Here is a 22,219-nt window from a genome sequence, read left to right as displayed (position 1 = left end):
CCATACTTTTACCATTTTCTTTTAAAAAAGTAACAGGATGTCTGTAATATACCTCCAACCTCCCAAGATAAATCTTCCATGGAAAAACTCTTGCCCCCCAAATCGAATTTTGCCTTGCCTGAAGTGCCCCTTAGTTTTATTATATATAAAAAATAAAAATCTAAATTTTATTCTTTCCCTAAGTAAGAGTATGAGCTTGTGTGCTGTTTAATTCTCTTTGAAGATTTATGGAGCGGTGTACTTTCACAGTCGCAAAATGACACAATAGCAAATTATAAGGAATTGTTTTATAATGATTGCACCTCTTGCATTTAGGTGTATTCAAAGGGGCAAAAAGGGGCTAGACAAATAGCTTAAAACCAGGGATCGGAAGCCTCGTGTAAGCCGCGTGTAAGCCTCAGTGAAATCGTCATTTTATCACTATAAAATTTAGCTGGATGTATAAAACTGTCTCTTTAGTAGACAATCCTTCTTTCAAAAATTTATTTTTCTGCTCACAAGCAGGTTTAAAACTGAGGCTTATGCGCGGCTGAGGCGCGGCTTCCGAACCCTGCTTAAAACCACCCAATACTTAAATCTGAAAAAGAAATAGCTTAAAACCATCACGGGACCTATGTTAAGTTAGAGAATCCGTTCTGTTCAGTAGTTATTGAGATCTTAATATTTTGAAAAAAAAGACAGTACTACTTTTATAATAGGATGTAAAAATCTACCTGAATTTAGGTTTTTCGATGGTTTGGTCCTCTGGTATGGATCTAAAGCTGTGGTCTTCTTCTTGGGGAGATCTTGACATCCTAGAAAATTGACAATTATGTCCCAAAAGATACAAAAATAAATGTATCAACTGATATACTAATAACCTAATAAGAAATCGGGAAAGGGTCTTTGCCTCCACATAGCCCTTGCCAACTCTTTTCTTTTACTTTAATGCAACACTGATTTAAGAATATTTTACTGGCAAAAGAGAACATTGCAGCTTGAATTAGGAAGAAAAGTAAAATATGAAATATAGGTTCAAAACTTTGAATTTTAAATATGCATGAAAGAACACAGCAGTTTGAAATATGTGTAATGGTCTGTACAGGTTTGAATGTACTGCACGTAAGGGACATAGCGGGAGTGTGTTGTGTATTATGTAATTTTTTTATATAATAAATAAAATCTTAAAAATTACGTCTTTCTGTAAATTTTTTTTTTAATTCAGAGTAATTTTACTAAAATTGACTAAGAACTCCATTCAAACAATTCTACAAATTGACGTCCTTATTTTGACTTTTTTTAAAAATTGCATAAAAACTCACTTTATAGCCTCGACATATGAATCTTCCCATTCCTTAAGAGTACCTGGTTAAGCAAAAAAGGTCTTAAAACTTACTTCATTGCCTCGACATATGAATCTTGTTTCCTGATGGATATTTTTTCTGGCTCCTCAAATCCTCGGGATTCAGTGTCGGGTGACACTTCTCCAACAGCCTAGATAGATAGATAGATAGATGGATAGATAGATATATATAAGGATAGATGGATATTTTCTCTGGCTTCTCAAATTCTCGGAATTCTGTGTCTAGAGACACTTCTTCTACAGCCAAAATAGATAGTTTGGTAGATAGATTGATAGATAGAAAATTAGATAGATAGTAAATTAGAAAGTTAGATAGAAAGCTAGGTAACTGGCTAGATAGATATTTAGATAGATAGACAGAAAAGTAGTTAAATAAATAGATAGGTAGGTAGCCAGAATAGATAGATAAATAGGTAGCTAGTTACGTGATATTCAGGTTTCGGGGAGAGAATTTTTGATTACCTCTACCCCCTGGCCCTCTGCTGTTTCATGGTACCCAAAGTATCCTTTGGGGACGTAGCCGCTAGTGCATGTCAAAATTAACTGAAAGTTGTTGAATTCTTTAAAAATTTGCTGTTGAACTAAATTCCTTGAATGTTCCTTTCTGTTTCAAATAATTTTTATAAATTTTCAAAAGTTTTAGTGTTTTCTGAAAAATACAATTTTTTGCAATATAAAAAAAGTAAAAATAGCTGAACGTTTTAATAATTGATATATGAAATACATAATTTTTGAAAACCACGCAAAATAGTGCCCAAAAATGACATCATACAATACAAATAACCAATGATAGGCCTATACACAGACTAAATTACTTATGGCAGGCCAATATACATTTTAATTGACCTAGGCCAGTATGAAGTCAAATTTATGGGCACTATAAAGCTTCGCGCCTTTCTCAAGAAAAGAACAATACATTTTGTGCCAATAATAATCGTTATTGAACAGCGAAAAGTTGAATGAAAGATGAAATTTTTAAAATTTGTTATTAAATATATTTTTTTTCTGTTTTATTTGAAAAACTTTAATTGAGTTTTAACTTTAAGTTGATATTTTAGGAATTATTCTTGCAGTTTCAAAATGTTGAAATAATGTTACAAAAAAACTTAGGGATCCAAAGGGATACGACAATGTCCGATAAATTGATGTACATCCTCAATGTTGATACACAAAATTTACTAAAGTCCTCAAAGTTGATAAGTCAACGAATATGAAAACGTTATAATAAAACTTTTGGAACTAAAGTAACTCTGGATTTTATTACCTTTAGATATGATTCTTGTTTCCTGACCCTTGAGGGTGGCTCTCTAGGGGCCTTCTTCTCCTCTCTTGCACTGTGCTCATCCTTGGTAGATAGATAGATAGATAGATAGATAGATAGATAGTTAGATAGATAGATAGATAGATAGTTATATAGACATGTAGTGAGATATGATTCTTGTTTCCTGACCCTTGAGGGTGGTTCTCTGGGGGCTTTCTTCTCCTCTCTTGCACTGTGCTCATCCTTGGTAGATAGATAGATAAATAGATAGATAGATAGATAGATAGTTAGATAGATGGATAGATAGATAGATAGTTTTCTGACCCTTATAGATAGGTAGATATATAGTTTCCTAACCCTTGAGGGTGGTTCTCTAGGGGCTTTCTTCTCCTCTCTTGCACCGGCTCATCCTTGGTAGATAGATAGATAAATAGATAAATAGATAGATAGATAGATAGATAGTTAGATAGATGGATAGATAGATAGATAGTTTTCTGACCCTTATAGATAGGTAGATATATAGTTTTCTAACCCTTGAGGGTGGTTCTCTAGGGGCTTTCTTCTCCTCTCTTGCACTGTGCTCATCCTTGGTAGATAGATAGATAGTTAGTTAGATAGATAGATAGATAGATAGATAGATAGATAGATAGATAGATAGATAGATAGATAGATAGATAGATAGATAGACAGATAGATAGATAGATAGATAGATAGATAGATAGATAGATAGATAGATAGATAGATAGATAGATAGATAGATAGATAAATGTAAAAATGTAAACAAACCTCAAAAGATCCTCCTATAGCTCTCTGATAGGAGTCTTGTTTTCTGTATTTCAATATACGCTTGGTCTTTCTCATTGCCAAATCCTAAAAATAATATTTTTACTTAAAAAGTATTAAAAATGATTAATTTTTATGTGGTGATATGGCATCTGAAAAGAAACTATTCGGCCCCAAAATTTTCAAAACTATCAAATTTAAAAAAACAGGATGTAATACAAATGACCAATGAGAGGCATACATTTAAATTGACCAATGGTAAAATGTATACTGGCCTATTATTGGTCATTTGTATTGTATGACATCATTTTTTATTAGGAACTATAAACTGCTTCGCTTTTTTGTTTGTATAATTGAGCATGCTTTCAAGTGGGAAAAATTGGAAGTATAATAATTATCTTCCAGGTGCCATATACCTATCAATTAGAAAAAATAGGGTAAATAGATAAATAAAAAATATAACAAAAAGTATGTTTAGTATAATATACCTATATTTCTAGTAGTTTTAATTATTATGTATGTTTCATTTTATTTTAAATAAAAAAGTATTTTATAGAAATCATTTAGGATAATAAATGTTGCTTTAATTTTCATCTAAAAATAAATTAAGTATGGTCAAAAAATACACTTTATCGTAGGGTTTTTTCGACTGATTTTTATTTCAATTTTACGTGTTTTGATAGTATACCGTCTTTTTTGTAGCATAGCTACTCTATAATTCACTTTGTCCGTCAGTCAATCTGTAATGTTATAGATGAATCGGTCTGTCGGCCAGGCTACAAAATATGTAAATATTTATTTCTTGAAAGGATTCTTGATTTCAAAGTACTAAAAATTACATATTTTACTTCCATTTTTTTCTTTTTAAAACCGAAGATTTTCTATAATTAGTGTAGGTCCGTCCGTAAAGATTAGCTTATTTCGTTTAACGGTCAGCTAATTAATTTAATTTAGACATTGTCCTATTGATTTCAAACTTTGCATGATGATTCATGAACATTTTAGAAAGCTATATATCAACTCTATAATCGTTACCAGAAAGTCTGTTTAAGACATGTTGATTCTTAAACAATTAACAACATATCCACTGAACAGCTGCTCTATAATTTACTCTGTCCGTTTGTTCATCCATAATTTTATTGCATCTTGCTTCTTATGGTTACTGTTATCCTTGTTGTTTCTCATTCAGGAAGAAAGGGGACAATCGACTGTTTATTACACTAGTCCCAAAAGTTTTACAATAACATTTTCTTGATTAGTTAGTTCATCAAGGAGAGTGCCCTAATGTTTCAACCACTAATTGTACTAATCTGCAGAAGGGGTAATTAACATTGGGGATGTACACAAATTTATAGACCATTGTCGTATCCCTATAATTCTCTGGTTGTTTCTCATTTAACACAGAAATATATAATATTGGTGCATTTATACCACATCATACAAAATAGACTGGCTCATTATAAGAGATACAAAAGCGTCATTCGTGACGTCATATAAATACGTCTAAATCCATCTCTTTTCAGGGGTTTCCTTTCCCACTTCTCCTCTCATCCTTACTTTAACCCATTAGTGCCGAGCGCCACTTTTATGGGCCGATCGAGCTGAAAATCTCAGGGAAGCTTTATAATGGTAAAAACAGAATTCCAATTTTTTTGTTTTGCTCTAGTGGCGTGCACAGGAAAGTTGCAAAAAAACCCGGTTTGGCCTGGCCATAAATACCAACCAGGCATTATTACCCATTTTGGGCGGTTTCCGCCGGCATTAAAACCCGGTTTTGTAGTAAAAACCCGGTTATTTCGACCAAAAATCAAAAAATGTAATTTTTGAACGCCAAAAGTGAGATGAACACTTTTTAGAACTTTGATACGATCCGAAATTGAAAACTACACAACCTCATGTAATCTATAGAGCTACAAGTAATATACGAAGCGATTTATTTCAAATTTAGTGTTTCGGCTATAGATGCCACTGTTTTCGGGAAAAAAAACCCTGTTTTGTTGTTGTTGTCAAAAAAGATCTATTAGTAAAACCGGGTAATAAAAATTTCAGACTCCTGACTCCCATGCCGAACCGGGCTTATATAGGGCGTAAAAAAACGATAAAAAAATCATATAAAAAATAATAATTGAAATAAAACGAATTCACAAATAGATGTACTTGTCAATAAACTTTAGATTTCACGAAAAAAATCAGCGACTTTACTATAAAAACAAAAAAGTTAGATAGGGTATTTTGAATTTTCATGATTTTCAAACTTTGTTGAGCTATACCGGCAAACGGAAGTAAGCAAAACTGCCAGCTCCAGGGGGAAATGAAAGCCAGGGTAGTAGAGGGGGGATTCATACTGAGAATGATGCAATTATGAAGCTGGAAACCGTTTTTTTTTTACATTTTCTGGAACCGGGTTTATATACCCGGTTCTTCACTAATGGGTTAATACGTATTTTCATGACATCACACATGACACTTTCCGTATCTCCTTATTATACACAAATTGATGACTGTCCGTCCGACCGTTCTTTGTTGATTTAGACATGTTAGAATTTTTCCTTCGATTTCAAACTTGGTTAGAACTTTTCTGTAATTTTAAAATAAATTTAACGTTTGATGTTTAAAATAATTAAGCTTAAGACGATTAGGCAACTGTTCATTTTTTTGGGGAAATTAGTGATTATTTGAAGATTTTGAGGCATGCACGGTCTAAAAATACTAATCTTGGGCTAGTATTAAGATTTTGAAACTATAACCATTTCTTCTATTTGTAAATTGAGCCACCCTAATACTAGATAGCACTCTCTCTCCTATCTCATAATATTGAGCCACCCTAATACTAGATAGCACTCTCTCTCCTATCTCATAATATTGAGCCACCCTAATACTAGATAGCACTCTCTCTCCTATCTCATAATATTGAGCCACCCTAATACTAGATAGCACTCTCTCTCTCCTATCTCATAATATTGAGCCACCCTAAATACTAGATAGCACTCTCTCTCCTATCTCATAATATTGAGCCACCCTAATACTAGATAGCACTCTCTCTCCTATCTCATAAATATAATATTGAGCCAGCCTAATACTAGATAGCACTCTCTCTCCTATCTCATAATATTGGACTATTGGGTATTGAAAAAAAACATATCTTTGTGGAAATAGGGAAAAATTAATGTGATAAACATTTTTTTAATGGAAAAATAAAACAAAAACACATTTTGTATAGGAAATTATTTATGTTTTTTAATGGTTAATCTTTTTGACATTTATGATCTGTCTGTCCGTCCGACCGTTTGTAACGAATAGAACTTAAAGCTAATCGCAAGTTAAAGTAGGCCTATAACATTTACAGTGGGTTTTGCACTAGAGAAGCATCTCTATTATTAGGTTCTGAAAATATAATTTTAAGTTGTCATACTAGCCAAATACAACATAATATATACGAAGTTTTTGAACATTTTTCAGGTAAACTGTAATTGCACATTTAGGACTTCCATGCAAAAGTTGTGCAATCAAATAGTTGGTTGTAATATTTTGGTAGTTAGAGTTATTGGATCCACTATAGATGGCCCTAAGTTGTTTGCAATTGTCCCCAGAGGTATTTATCTGGTATGTATTAAATAACCCACCTTGACCTAAGTATGGCAGGTGTCTTTCTTTTATCCTATTATATACCTAGAGACTTCCAATTGTCATCCATAAATAAAATGTTAAAAAACTAACTCGTGTTTATATAATATATAAATATTATATAAAGTAGTAATGTTTTTTTTAAGCTTAAAATCTCCATAACTACTGAACTGATGAGTTCTCTAATTTAGTTAAGCTTCACATAGGCCCCTTGATTATTTCAGGCTATTTTGATTTTAAAATTTAAGCCTTTGGATGATTTTAGGCTATTTTCAATCAGTGCCTCTAGATGCAAGGGGCGCAACCGCTAGTAAAGAAATAAAGGAAGATAAAACAAAAGAAAAAATATAAATAAATAACATTGAGATTTCAAAATTGATATGATTATGATTAAGAAAACAATAAAAAGATAAAAAGAACAATTAAATGAAAGTGTTATTAAAGGCATTAGGGTATAATAATGTACCAATTTCCAATTAGAGGATTCTCTTAACTTTTAGGTATTAACTCCATGATTTCACCAATAAAGTCGAAACGTCCATTTTCAACAAGCTTATATAAATTTTTTTATTTGTTAAAATTGCTTTATTAACTTTTTAAATGGTGATCCTTCGAACAATTAGGCAAAAGCGTAGGTATATATGTCACAATTCTGTACATCTTAATATAAAAGCGTAGCCACTCTATATCTGTTAATTCTCTATCTGTCTATCTCATCTTCGCTGTAAAGGGACGTTGTGAACTTGTGATCCTTGTTTTACTTAAAAAGTAACCCGCTCTAAAAAGATACATGTAACAAAATCTATGAATTATTACTATATTCAAATAAAACATACAGAAGTAGAGAAGGGTCATACATAATAAATACATACAGGTGTGGGGTTTAATCATTTCCGCTTATGAACACATCAGCATGTAATATTTGCGGAAAGTAGGGGATATTTAGCTGTTAATTACACTATAGCACCCAAAGTTTTAATATTCGTTGGCTTAACAACTTTGTGGACTTTTATTTCATTTTGTCTATCATTGATTGGGGATGAACATAAATTTATCGACCATTTTCTTATCCCTTGAGACCCTGAATATTCACAAAAACACACAATAGCTAATAATTAAGATAAAGGGGATGTTTTTTTGGGTGTTAGATTATAGTCAAATGCACTATTTATGTCAAAGTGTTCTTAATTATAACCAAATGTATATATACATGAAATAGTTCATAAATATGAACACCTAACTTTTAGGAATTACCCAAAAAATGACACTCTTAAATGATAAAAGTATAGCGATGAGGATGGAGCAATTTGTTCTTTAGAAATAATATGCAGTTTTGATGTGGAAACGAACGCCTACCCATAGTGGTACATTGTCTGTGTTTTTAATATATAAAAATGTATAGAGCTGAATTCTGAGTAGCGAAGCTACTATACATAACGAAGGTATGTCCGTACGCAGGGATCTAAAGGGATAAGACAGAAAAGTTTTGTTCATCCCTTATAGTAATACACAAAATTACCCCTTCTGTAGATTGTAATTAGTAGTTGAGACGTTTGGACACTCAAATTTATCAACCAACCAATAAGAATTCAATAAAAGTCCCCAAAGCTGTTAAGCCAACCAAAAGAAAACGGTATTATAAAACTTTGGGGACTAGTATAATAAACAGCCAATTGTCCCCTCCCTGTCTGTTTTGTTATAATATACAGTTCTAATGCGGAGATGAACGCACATCCAAAGTGGTACATTGTCTGTGCTTCCAATATATGAAAATGTACAGAGCTGAATTCTTAGTAGCGAAGCTACTATACATAACGAAGGTATGTCCGTACGCAGGGATCTAAAGGGATAAGACAGAAAAGTTTTGTTCATCCCTTATAGTAATACACAAAATTACCCCTTCTGTAGATTGTAATTAGTAGTTGAGACGTTTGGACACTCAAATTTATCAACCAACCATTAAGAATTCAATAAAAGTCCCCAAAGCTGTTAAGCCAACCAAAAGAAAACGGTATTATAAAACTTTGGGGACTAGTATAAGAAACAGCCAATTGTCCCCTCCCTGTCTGTTTTGTTATAATATACAGTTCTAATGCGGAGATGAACGCACATCCAAAGTGGTACATTGTCTGTGCTTCTAATATATAAAAATATATAGAGCTGAATTCTTAGTAGCGAAGCTACTATATATAACAGATGTATGTCCGTACGCAGCGATCTAAAGGGATAAGACAATGGCCCATAAATTTATGTATATCCCCAATGATGATACACAAAATTACCCCTTTTGTAGATTACATTTATTGCTGGAAACATTTGGACACTCTACAAAAATTTTAATATACAATATGTAAAATTTAGTTTTCATTAAAAATATTGTAATTTGTATTTTCTGTGCTACTTAGAATAATATTTTTTCTTGTTTTATATATAAAAACGTAGGAATAATAAATTTTCTTTGCTTAATAATACAGAAAGAAAAAATAAATCTAAAAGAATATTAAAGTAATAAAGAATAGGCCTTTCCATTGATTATGGAAAGAAAACGAAGTAGCAGGTTTCATCGTATTTATACAGTATTTCCTTAAAATAGCATAAAACATACTAGAACCTTTACAATGTATAAATTCAAATAATCCAGAGTATTATCTGCTTGCAATGGTATGCGAAACTCTAACACCCAAGGATATCAAGGTTGAGTAACATCCAACAGACAACCAACCCTTTGATTGCACGACCTTTATCTGAGAAGTCATAACTACGCATGGGGATGAGTTGTGCCTGTTTATTGACCCGCACATCTGACGTCTGGCAGCAGTAGGAACCATTGTTAATGTCTTTAGTTATGACGCGGTGTTGGACCGTGATTTGAATCTTTTAACTCCCAGACGACGCGTTGAGCTAACGTCACGAGTAAGTTTGTAGAATAGCTGTGCAACATAAATATTAAAAAAATACATAATAAAGACTTATTAAAATACAGATAGATAGATAGAAATAAAATAAAAAAGGGGGGTATAGGTAACAGTGCCCTGATAAAGTTATTTAACTACGGAACCGTTTGATTATATGTCATAATTTGGTCAATTTGGTTAACAATGTGTAGAATTTTTTTATATATTTTAAAGAAAAGGATTGTTCAATATACAGGATATTTCAAAGATATGATTTTCTCTTAGGGCTCGACAACCGCAAGGATAACTTTTAACTTTAAACCCCTACTGGATGTCCAATCAATCCTATTGTTTGAACAATTAAATATTTTGTGCTTTTACTGACAATTAAGACAATAATTAAAAACCCATTTTTTGACACCCTGTTTAGTATTAAGTTTTTTTTGGACACCTTTAATATTAATACTTTGGACACCCTTTATAGAAATATTCTAAGGACACCTTATATTTTGTTATTTTGGAAACCCTTTACATTAAGATTTTGGACAGTCTGCGTATAATTATTTTGGATACCCTATAAAATTAATATTTTGGACACCCTGGATATTTTTCATTTGGAATCCTTTAATATCAATATTTTGGACACCCTATAAATTACATATTTTTATTTTAGAATCAAATCTATCCATATTTTGGACACCCTATAAATTGATTATTTAAATTCTATACAGATTACTATTTTGGACACACTGTGTATAACTTTTGAACAACTTATATAATGAATATTTTGGACACCCTGTGTATTGAACAATCTCAAATTAAACCCATGCATACAATTACCTCTTCTGTCCTCTACAAATTAAATTCATTTTTAACTTAAATATTTAATACATTTCAGGCAACAAAATACAAAATAAATAACATATAAAGTAAGCTAATATAATTACTATTTGATTTTACAAATAAAACAAAAAAGGTTTCTTAACTTTTTAAATAAATCATTTTAAAATTTTTAAAAAAATTTAAATTACCACTTATGAATACGTTTTTGAAGCTTTTTATCATTTTATAGTATCTATAAAATAATGACGACATACTGGCCTAACACTTGTAAATTAAAATGTAAACTGACTGGCCTGCCACTGGTAACTTAGTCTTAGTCGGCCTATCATTGGTCATTTGTATTGTTTGACATAATTTTTGTGTAGGTACTATAAAGAGCTTCCGTTTTTCATAAATTAAAACCTTTGTAATGGAGACTTTTTTTGGTCATGGAAAGAAAACGAAGTAGCGGGTTTCATCGTATTTTTACAGTAGGCTTTCTCCTATTTCTAACCCCTGCGGGGGCTCTAATCATGCGGGACAATCATTAACATTTACCTAACCTATCAAAAGCTACTGTGAAAATACGAAGAAACCTACTACTTTGCTTTCCTTCGATGATCCGACTGTTGAAATCTAAAAGAAAAATGAAGCAAATACCTTTTTGATTCCGCTCTCCACCGCTTGTTCATAACTTCCTTGTTTTCTGACATTTCTTGTTCTTGTCCTTCCTCCCTGGTAGATAGCGGATGTATATGAATCCTGAAAAAAAGTTATTATTATTTTTTTTTACAAACATTTAGGCCAGATCTTTAGTATACATGTATATAATTATACAGATCCTTTTCCATTAACCTTTTTCGTCTGCTGGCAAATTGTTTTCTGCTACTTGGCTGTGTTAATATTACCGACACTATTTGTAGATTTTCAAAGACCCAATTGAGAGTCGGCACAAGGTCATTGGGATAGGGAAATACAGTTATTTTAACCATCCCTCCCTCTAGTGTTTTACTCTGACGGCCGGACTATGCACTGAAAAAAGACTTATCATATTTATATCATTGTTAAAATGAATTAAATTAAAAACAAGATTTTTACATAAACCAGAAAAATAGTATAGTCCCAAAAGGACTCAAAAAGACTGAAAAAGGTAGAATATGCCCTATCTTAAATGAACAAACTAACAGTATTTCATTCTCGATATTAAAAATTCTAAAAATCATACTTTTTAATCATCTAAAATTTCTTAAAATGCCGTTAAAAGTTTTTTAGCATCAGCAAAACTGAAACTGACTTTGAAAGAGCTATAAGTGATATCAGAGAGAGAACAATGGGCTGTTCATTACACTAGTCCCCAAAGTTTTATAATAGTTTTATTTTTGGGGACTTTTTTATTTGTTGGTTCTTTAGGTTTAGTGTTCAAACGTTTCAACCACTCATTTTACGCTACAGAAAGGGTAATTTATGTATCATCATTGGAAATGCAAATCAATTTATCGGCCATTGACTTATCCCTTAAGATCCCTGCCTCATTCCCTGTAAGTTTTAAAAATTGCAAGATAATATTTCAAGGAGAAATAGAAAACTAATTCAGGGATAGTGATATGGAACCTCAAGAAAATTTAAAACTTTTTTGCCTCCATTTTTTTACTGACCAAAGATATATTTAGATACATAAGAGGTAGCTTAAAGCTTAAAAATGACGTCAAACAATACAATTGACCAACGATAGGCCAGTATTTAGACACATAAGAGGTAGCTTAAAGCTTAAAAATTTCGTCATACAATACAAATGACCAATGATAGGCCAGTATACATTACAATTTACCAATGGTATTTTTTTTTGTATGTTGAGCCTTGGCTCGACATGTCATAGTGTAGTTGGTCATTTTATTGTATGATGTCATTTTTTATAGGCGCTATAAGCTGCTTCGATTCAAGATTAGATTTATCCAAAGATATTCTTAGACAGTATATCTAATACGTTAAAAAATTGATCAGTTCATTCATCTAATTTATTATTATTGAGTTAGGGATGAGGTAAAGTGTGGATGGAAGCGTGGGGAAGGGGGTCGTTATTTTAGCCAGCTACAAGTTTTTTTTACTTTAGAAGACTACATGATAACGGGACTTTATTACTAAAAAGGATCTATCAAAGAGTTGGTAGTTTTAGGGGTGTTACATAACATCTTTTGCTTCCCCAAAAAATTTTCTTCAAGTTCCATATCCTTGTCCATTGAGAAATTTCATCGAAAATGCAAAATTTTCAAATTTTTAACTTTTCAAAGAAACCTTTTGTTTCAATATTTCATTTTTTTGCATTTTAATAGATTATATAATACTAGCAGCTACGCCCCTAGAGGCCTCCAGCGGTACTAAAGTAAAAACGAGGGTTGGGAGAGTAGACCCTCTTTTAAAAAGAAATTTTTTTTTTTGGAAGGGATAACTTTTGTTAGTGGAGGGTGTTGGTCTTGTTATTATATTACTTTTTTGCCATGAAAGGTTGATAAGAAAAGCCTCAAATAAACAAGTCTATCTAGTGCAGAATGACCTGTTTGATGATAGAAAAAAAAACCTTATACTTTCTAAAAGGATTCTATTCACGTGGAAAAATATGTTCTTTAAAAACAGTAGTAAATAGTAGGTACTTTTTATAACTAAACTCAATTTACTAAAGCGCATCCACACGTCGTCGAATCTTGGCCCTACACCGCGGCATAACTGAAGACGTAAAAAATGATTCCTACTGCTGCTATGCCAGATATGTGACATAAATAGTTAGAGTAGTTGAATGCCTTGGCCTATAAACAGGCGCAACTCATCACTATGCGTAGTTAGGCCTTCTCAGATACTTCTCAGTTACTTAACCTAATATCCAATAGTGGGCGTTACAGTATTGCATCCTATTACAAGCGGGTCACTTGAAATCAGTCATATCGTTAGTTTCAAAAACTAATTTACGGCTTCAAAATATTAAAATTGGTGCCAAATATTGCTAAATTCCCTAATTTTCATACTGGGGGTTAAACGTGTGAAAGAAAGGGGTTAAATAGGTATTTGATAAATATTGAAATAGCTATACATTTTCATACGGCCAGGATATCGTTGTAAATCACTAATTATCCCTTTCAAAAACTTAGCTAGACCGTTTAATTTTATTGGGCAATTTGAGTTTTTAAAAAAATAGTGGATTTCTCAAATAAAATAGCCTGTTCATATGATCACGGAACCTTCGCATATTTCTAGCAAAATTTTTTTTTTGTTGGCTTTTGTCTGAAGCTTAACATTAATAAATACATAAATTTTTAAAAGCAAAAAAGAAAGATAAATATACGAATTAAACTATAAGAAGCTACCCTGTAAAGGTCAGCTAGATCAAAACAGACGCACACACGCACATTCAACATTTAAAATTTGTGCCGTGTTGTTATTTTTGTTTTTTTGGTCAGTAGCTTAAGATTAAGAAATATCTGAACTAGTATCCTATTAGTATTATATAGGCTATTTTTTTCTAAATACTTACTCTTCTTATATTTATTTAAGTCTCGTTGCAAAAGATCCCTCCCCTAATATATGATATGATATGTCATCGGTCAACTTTTGCTAAAAGAGGTGGGGGGGGGGGGGGGAGTATAGGTCAAGTGAAAGTTAAATCCTAAAGGGTATTTATATTTCCATCCAAAGTTGCAAGTCAAATATGAATATGAAAGGGGGGGGGGGGGTTAAAATGTATATTGTCCTTGTTCACGTGACTAAGTTGACCCTTTTATCAATATACCTTGTATATTGGGGAATATTAACAAGGATTAAAACATCCATAAAAACTAATACTGAAACTTTATGACAAACGGATACAGGAAGCAAATGCCTACATTACCAGAAATGAAAAAAGCTATCCGCTTTCTTACGGATTGACCAGCCCTAATTATAAAAAAGCTATTGTTCTGTAAGATTAAAACGATTTCTGAAACTGTATAACAAACGGATAATAACACTTAAATAGTTTCAGAATAGTCGATGGAATCAAATGCCTAAATTACCAAAAAAGCTATCCGTTTGTTACGGACGGACAAACTGACCCTAATTATAGAAAATTATTGTTCTGTATGAAGATCTCATATTTCTCATGTGAGTTCAGTTAAGTTGACCCTTCCAGTTTCCCTTCCTTAATCAGGTGACATAAATTTTTCCTCCCCGCCCCCCCCCCCCCAAAAAAAAAAAATATTGTACAGCGATTAAGCGAAGATGTTGGCCCAAAAGCTTTAGGTACTTATATTAAAGATTTATTATCGCAGGTATCTAAAGGGATAAGACAATAGCCGTTAAATTATTATACATCCATATTGATGGTAAACATAATTACCCCTTCTGTAGATTTCAATTAGGGTTGGAAACGTTTGAACACTTAAGATAATAATGATAAATTATTGAATTTTGATTAGTTAAGTCCTCAAAGTTGTTTGTAAATAGGAAATTTTCATCAATTCATCGTCCATTGTCTTATTCTTTAAGATTCCTTGTAAAAACGAAAATTTAGTTTAAAGTAAAAACAAGAAAAATTAATCCATAAATGGGATGCTATAAAATAAAATATTTACACTTTCACTCGAAGTACCTTGATGAGCACTGAAACCTTTAATTTTGGGTCAGGTTGTCAGGATAGGGTGTATAAGGAGAAGGGGGGTGGCATTTTACTTAAAACGTTTTTTATTTGAGGCATATCTTTGAGCAAATAAAATGAAGTTTTTTTAATAATTATTTTTAAAATATTTTTACTCTTACAATGGTACATTTTAAAATCCACGGAAAGCTGTTTAATGTTTATAATACGATACTATAAATAACTGTTTTAGTGTGGCTACGAATCTAAGTTTTCCCTCTTGATAGGTTATGAGTCATACTGAAAAAACATGTATTATATTGTAGAAAAACATTGATTGCGCGATAACTGTTTACAATATGCACAGCACAATTACAATTATAAAAATGGGACCCCTTTTTTTAGATTAAAATAATCGGTGGAAAAGTTTGGACACTGTCTTTTTGTAGACACATCATACCCAGGGATATAGGGATCATTGAGCAGTAAATTACATTTTTACCTAAGGAGGGAGAGTACACTGGACTGTATTTACACAGGTATCCAAAGCTTCATTACTATCCTTGCTCTATGGTTAGCTTAAAAACTTTGGGTACTTTTGTCTAATTTTGATTGGTTGGTTCTGAACAAGTATTGCCCAATCAATAATTTTAATCTACAACAGGGGTAATTTTATTTTCAGTATGGCTTTGAAATTAATATACGCGGGATTAATACCGGTTCAAAGCCATACTGGAAAAATGTTAGACAATTTTATATGAATATTAAAATGAAAATAAAAACATAATATCAATGCCAGATTTGTAAGCCCAGGACTTCAGCCCCTCAGGGTTAACAAAACTGTAATTAATCTTTTAATTTTTAAATTTACTATCCGCGGAATGCTGTCTATAATACGATGCAATAGATAACTATTATCATCATTGGGGATGTATTTCAATTAAAAATTAATTTTTTTTATCCCAATTAAAATTGGCGCTTTCACTCAGGGTACCTTGTTGAGCACTAAAACTCTGAAACCTTTAAAAAATTTAAAGAACAACTCTAACATGCCTAAATTAACGAAAAGGTATTGACAGACATACAGACATAAACAGATGGACAGTCACAGACCGACAAACTGACGGACAGACAGACGGACATATACATTAAAAAATATTTTGAGTGTTAATTTAAATATGCATTAAATTAAATTAAAATAGGCATGTCCGAATTTTTCTATCAATTTCAAAATTTGTATGGTGATTCTTGTGGTAGATAGGTAGACTTTAGAAATCATAAGAACTCTATGATTGTTACCTGAATGACCGTACGTCCATTTAAACAGCAAATTTTTGTGTTATATAATTATTTGATTGATCTGATTTTTGGAATACTGATTCCTAGGACAACAAAGTACAATTTTGTAAGCGTAGCATCTATAAAAATGTAAGTATGTCCTTAAACATTATTCTGTATTTAAGCAGTTTTTCAACAAATTTACTTAAAATTTTGTTTCAACTTTTAAACATTTATATTCTGATTAATTAGTTCTGACACTCTAAAAGTGTTAATGTTCATTCATCACACCTTTTCAGAGCTTAGCTTTTATGGATGTTGTCATCCTTGTTTACCTATTTTGACCCCACCCTTTTTATTTTTTTTATGAGCAAATCATTTTGTTATTCAAATTTACTTTTTTAAATTAGTCAATGGGTTAATGTTTGGCTTTATTTCTTAAAACGTTTTTATGATGCATTTGTTTGAGCAAACAAGGAGGGAAGTGCCATTGGACCGTAAATTACACTTGTACCCAAAGTTTTATAACCAGTTCAACTTGGTGAATTGGTATAGGGTAGGGCTTTACATTATATGATTCAATATTAATATTAATTTAGTTGGAACGCTGTTGATAATACGATGCAATAAATAACTATTCCATTATGGCATTGTATACTTTTAATTTCTGCTGGTTCTGAGCCATACTTAAAAATAATGTGTATTGTCGTTTTATAGACAACTTTCAAAAGATATCCTTATACTAAAGTAACAGGATGTCTGTGTGTCTGTCTGTGTGTACCGAAGGATCTCGCTAACCGCTGAACCGATCGGGTTCTCCTTAACAGGGTAGCTTCTCATAAGTCCCGGGAAGGTTTTTAACTATTTTGGGGGAGGGTACCACCACCCTCCCAAGAGATATGACAAAAAAATCGAAATTTTAAAAAACGTTTAGGAGACTTCAACGTCAAATGAAGAGGTATCGTAAGTAAAAAATTATAGTAGAGACTTTATCAAACAAAAACATTTAAAGTGCCACTAGAGGCCTCTAGGGGCGTAGCCGCTAGTTTAATTATAAAGTAAAACATTTTACTTGTTTTGATAGCCTAAGATTTCGGACCTTAAAGCCAACTATACTGGAATTAATCTCATAATAATTTTTTTATTTTAATATCCATAAAAAGTTGGTATTAACACGATATGTTTTATTTTAACTGGATTAAAAGGATCATTTAGATATATACCCAGGGAAGGAGGGGACATTTTATAAAAAAAACTTTGGATAATTTTAGAGATTTTGAATTTTTGGTTTCTAACTAGTTGTGCCCAAACTTCAATCAATTAAATTAAAAATTTAAATCCACAATAGGGGTAACTTTATTTATCACCATTATTAATCCCTTAGTTGTGCCTGATTATGGGTAAAAACATTCCCCATACTCAAACTTTTTTTGTCGCGCCACTGACCTAACCCAACTTAACCTAGCTAATGTAACCTATCAAAATCTAATATAACAAGAATGACAATATTCATAAAAGCAAAGCACTAAAATGGTAGGACAAACGGACATTAACACTTGTATATGGTCAAAACTGGATAATCAGAAAATATATGTATAAATTTGTTGAAAAAATGCTTGATACAGTATAATGTTTATAGACATACTTACGTTTTTAGGACTTCATTATAGTTACTTCGCTTATTATATTGTACTTTATTTTACTATTGTCCCAGGAATCAATATACAAAAACCAAATCAATCGGATAATTAGATCACATAAAAATTTGTTGTTAAAAAAGTAAAAAAATCAACATGTTTAAAATGAACGTACGGACGTTCTGGTAATGATTACAGAGTTGCTGCGCTTTCTAAATCGTACCTAACTATTACAGGAATCCCCATCTAATATTTGAAATCGATAGGACAATTCTCACATGCCCCAATTAACAAAAAAGCTATCCATATGGGACCATACCCAAATTTAATTATCGCAGAAATCTAAAGGGATAAGACAATGGGAGATTGATTGATGTACATACTCAATGATGGTAAACAAAATTACCCCTTCTATAGATTACGATTAGGGGTGAACGTTTGGACACTATCCATGCAACGTAGAACGATGTCTGTTTGTTTGTAACGAAGGATCTCGCTAACCGCTGAACCGATCGGGTTCTCCTTAACAGGGTAGCTTCTCATAGTTCCCGGGAAGGTTTATAACTATTTTCTTGAGGGGTGGGACACCTAGGGGATTGGGGCAAAGCCACTTGTAGTTAATAAACCAACCAATCAAAATTCAATAAAAGTCCTCAAAAAATATGAACGTTATCATAAAACTAGTAAGTAGTAAAGAGGAGGGAGGGGACTCGAGTATTATTATTATAAAGTCTCCTGTATTTATTTAAATGTATGATTTATGGGGATTAACCCTCGGAATATGGGGGGGGGGGGGGGTGGTGGTAAGTAACTGGTAACATGATATTACGGTCAGCCAAGGTGTTCGTACAGAAATGTTGTAAGAATTATTCTTTAGAAAATTCAAGCTATATTTTAAATTTGAGAACTTAAGTAACTGATATAGATATTATATTAATTATTATAAAAAAAAAATTTTGTTTGGTATATTAGATAAATAAATAGCTATTTCTGATCATTGATACACCAAAGTCAAGCAATATTTTGAAAAATTAAGTATCACATATAGATATTATAAAAAAACCTTTGGTTGGTATATTAGCTACTTCTGAATCTGATGCATCATTGTAACCCCCCCCCCCCCCCCCACGCCAGAATTCATTAACAATATATGTGCACCTGTTTCTCTACTTTGTGTGTGACTCACGTATAAGATATTTTAAGAAATATGATTGGGGGGGGGGGGGGGGTTACATAACATTTTTAAAAAATAATACATAATTAATAAATCTACAAAATCCTATTTCTTTATTTGAACTGACAAACACAACAGAACATAAAGTAACTGGAAAAGTCAAAAGATAAATTAGCAATAACAACTTTGGAGACTTTTTTTCTTTAATTGTGATTGGTTGGTTTATTAAGCATGAAATGCTGCCAAAATGGAAATAAAAAAACAAGCGAAATTAGCAATAAGAACTAAGATTAACTATCTTGATAATCTGGCTACGAGATTGCGTGATGCTATAAAAAAAAACTATTCACCAAACCTCTATTATTCAAGTCATAAAATTCTACTGAGGTCATAAACCTTATTCGTATGTTAATATTTTCCGGAATTTTTATGATTTTCTGACAATGTTTGACCGTAAAGATATGTGAACATATGTAGTATTTTACAAATACATCCCAAATCTAGCATAAGTTGACCCCTTCTCTCCGTATGAAAATGTTAACAGAGGTGTGAAGTCTCAATTTCCGGTCGTTTGAATATATCGGGGAATTTGTATATTTTTAGGGTTATTTTAGTATTTTGAAAATATTGAAAACAGTAACATTTCTCTACGAAATCACCCATCGTTTACGATTTTGAGTATGTTTTGAAAAATACTATAAACTAAAACTATCATTGCTTGAAATCGAAGCAGGATCTAAGTGCTAAGTAGCTTTATATTGGGTGTGTCAACTGTTCATTAAGATCTTAGAAACAGCTGAGATGATAAGAAAATTTCATAAATTCAAAGGCTTTCTTTGCCTTAAACAAACACCTAGCTTTGCTGATTTAAAATATTTTAGTTTTTACATTGTAAGGCTTGCTTTGTCTTAAGGAAACACATAGCTTGCTGTTTTGAGAAAACACCTAAAGTGATTTATTATTCTAAGCTGCATTTTTGAGAAAAAGTTAGAGTATTCTATAATCTATAAGAAACCCTATACTATCTCTTAAACGGCTAAACCCTGTGGTTCACATCAGAGTGAGAGAGCGAGAGATGGGACAATGGGCTGTTTGTTATACTAGTCCCCAAAGTTTCACAACAACGTTTTCTTATTCGTTGTCTTAACAACTTTGGGGACTTTTGATTTTGATTGGTTGGTTAATTGGGTTGATTGTTCAACGTTTCAACCACTAACCTAAATCTATAGAATGGGCAATTTTGTGTATCATCATTTGCGATTTACATCAATTTATGGGGCATTGTCCCTGAGTTCAAATGAATCAAGAAGGAAAATGGTAAGAATCTTTTTGAAAGTGGACATTAATCCATCTTTCTTATTAGAACAAGAACGTCATTGTCCAGAGGTAAAACAATTAATGAAAAATACCATATTATGTGTTACATGCACGAAACATGCATTATTTCAGATGTCGTTAGGGTCCAACGCATTGTGAAATTGACAACATTTGATTTGCCCCCCCAAATATTATTTTAGATTTATTTCCCTTGTTGATTATTCCTGGCAGAAAATTAGTTTTCTAACAAATAACCAATAATTTCAAAAAAATATTTTTTAAAAGTAACAAGAAGATGAAACAACAACAAGTCAAATCTGTAAGGCGATTTTTTTTTGAATTAGTCACATAACTATCGAAAAAAGGTTATCTTAAATTCCGACCGAGAAAATCTTAATTTTAAGGATGAACGGGCAACAGACCATTTTAGCAGATGATAGGTGTTAGAAATGTTTGCTAAAATTTCATAAATCTATCATGTCATAAAAAATACCTCATGCAGTGAGAAAGGAAGTCCCTAAAAAGGAGATCAATTTAGACGTATTTTTATGACGTCACACATGACACTTGAAACTTTTTTCTCTTGTTAATGTACAGTCAGAAAGACAAATTAAATTAAAGAAAGGCTTCGCTAATAAAAAAGTATTATAAAAAAACGTTTTGCACCACCTATAGAAATATAATGTTAAAATAAATAGCCAATGCAATGGGGCACAAAAAATCAGGGAGGGAGGGGACAATGGGCTTTTTATTGAACTAGTCCCCAATGTTTTATGAAATGTTTTCATATTCGTTGGCTTTATAACTTTGGTGAATTTAAGGGATTTTAATTGGTTGGTTTATGAAGTTGGGCGTTCAAAAATGGGGATGAATTTTGATTGGTTGGTTTATAAAGTTGAGTATCTGAACTTTTCAACCACTTTTTATAATCTTCAGAAGGGGTAATTTTGTGTGTCATCATTAGATATGTACATCAATTTATCAAACATTGTCTTATCCCTTTTGATCCGTGCAAAAAAATGAGGATGTAAAAATAAAAGGTTTTTGCAATTTTGGTTAACATGTAATTATGGGCTAAATCCCATTATATCTTTATTTTTACAGGGATCTAAAGAGATAAGAAAATTGTCGATAAATTGATGTACATCCCCAATGATGAAGTACAAAATTATCTCTTTAGTAGAATATAGTTAGTGATACAAACTTTTGAACGCTTAACTTAATCAACCAATCAAAAATTCACTGAAGTCTCCAAAGTTGTAAAGCTATTAAATTAGTGTATTAAACAGCCCATTGTTTCCTCACTCTCTGATGTTTTTAAGCGTAAAGATTTTCTTTAACCCTTTAGCTATGTTAAATCTGTAATTTATAATATAATGATAGATACCAACCAAAAAGGGTTAGTTTTGCTCTTATGATTGGTGTTATCTTTGTTAAAAAATGTCACATACATACCTTTTTTAACCTTACCTAAATTATTGATCAAA

General features: G+C 31.9%; 1 protein-coding gene across 3 annotated transcripts in view; it reads right to left on the bottom strand.

Annotated features, from left to right (window-relative positions):
- LOC145303854 (uncharacterized) overlaps positions 1-22,219 on the bottom strand; it is a 156,702-nt gene that overhangs the window by 23,066 nt on the left and 111,417 nt on the right. For 2 of the 3 annotated variants that reach the window (XM_080145508.1, XM_080145509.1), the window contains 5 exons: positions 11,387-11,488; positions 3,390-3,473; positions 2,607-2,687; positions 1,376-1,473; positions 714-794 (listed from right to left, as the gene is read on the bottom strand). In XM_080145508.1, coding sequence (XP_080001634.1) covers positions 714-794; positions 1,376-1,473; positions 2,607-2,687; positions 3,390-3,473; positions 11,387-11,488 — 446 coding nt within the window. Of the gene's footprint in view, positions 1-713; positions 795-1,375; positions 1,474-2,606; positions 2,688-3,389; positions 3,474-10,744; positions 10,757-11,386; positions 11,489-22,219 lie in introns of all 3 variants that reach the window. The other variant, XM_080145507.1, reaches the window with a different exon arrangement.

The sequence above is a fragment of the Acartia tonsa genome, chromosome 13, assembly GCF_053477335.1.
Source record: "Acartia tonsa isolate MP-2025a chromosome 13, ASM5347733v1, whole genome shotgun sequence".
Classification (NCBI taxonomy): Eukaryota; Metazoa; Arthropoda; class Copepoda; order Calanoida; family Acartiidae; genus Acartia; species Acartia tonsa.
Note: the sequence above shows the minus strand (reverse complement) of the source record. Positions and strands in the feature narration are given on the sequence as shown.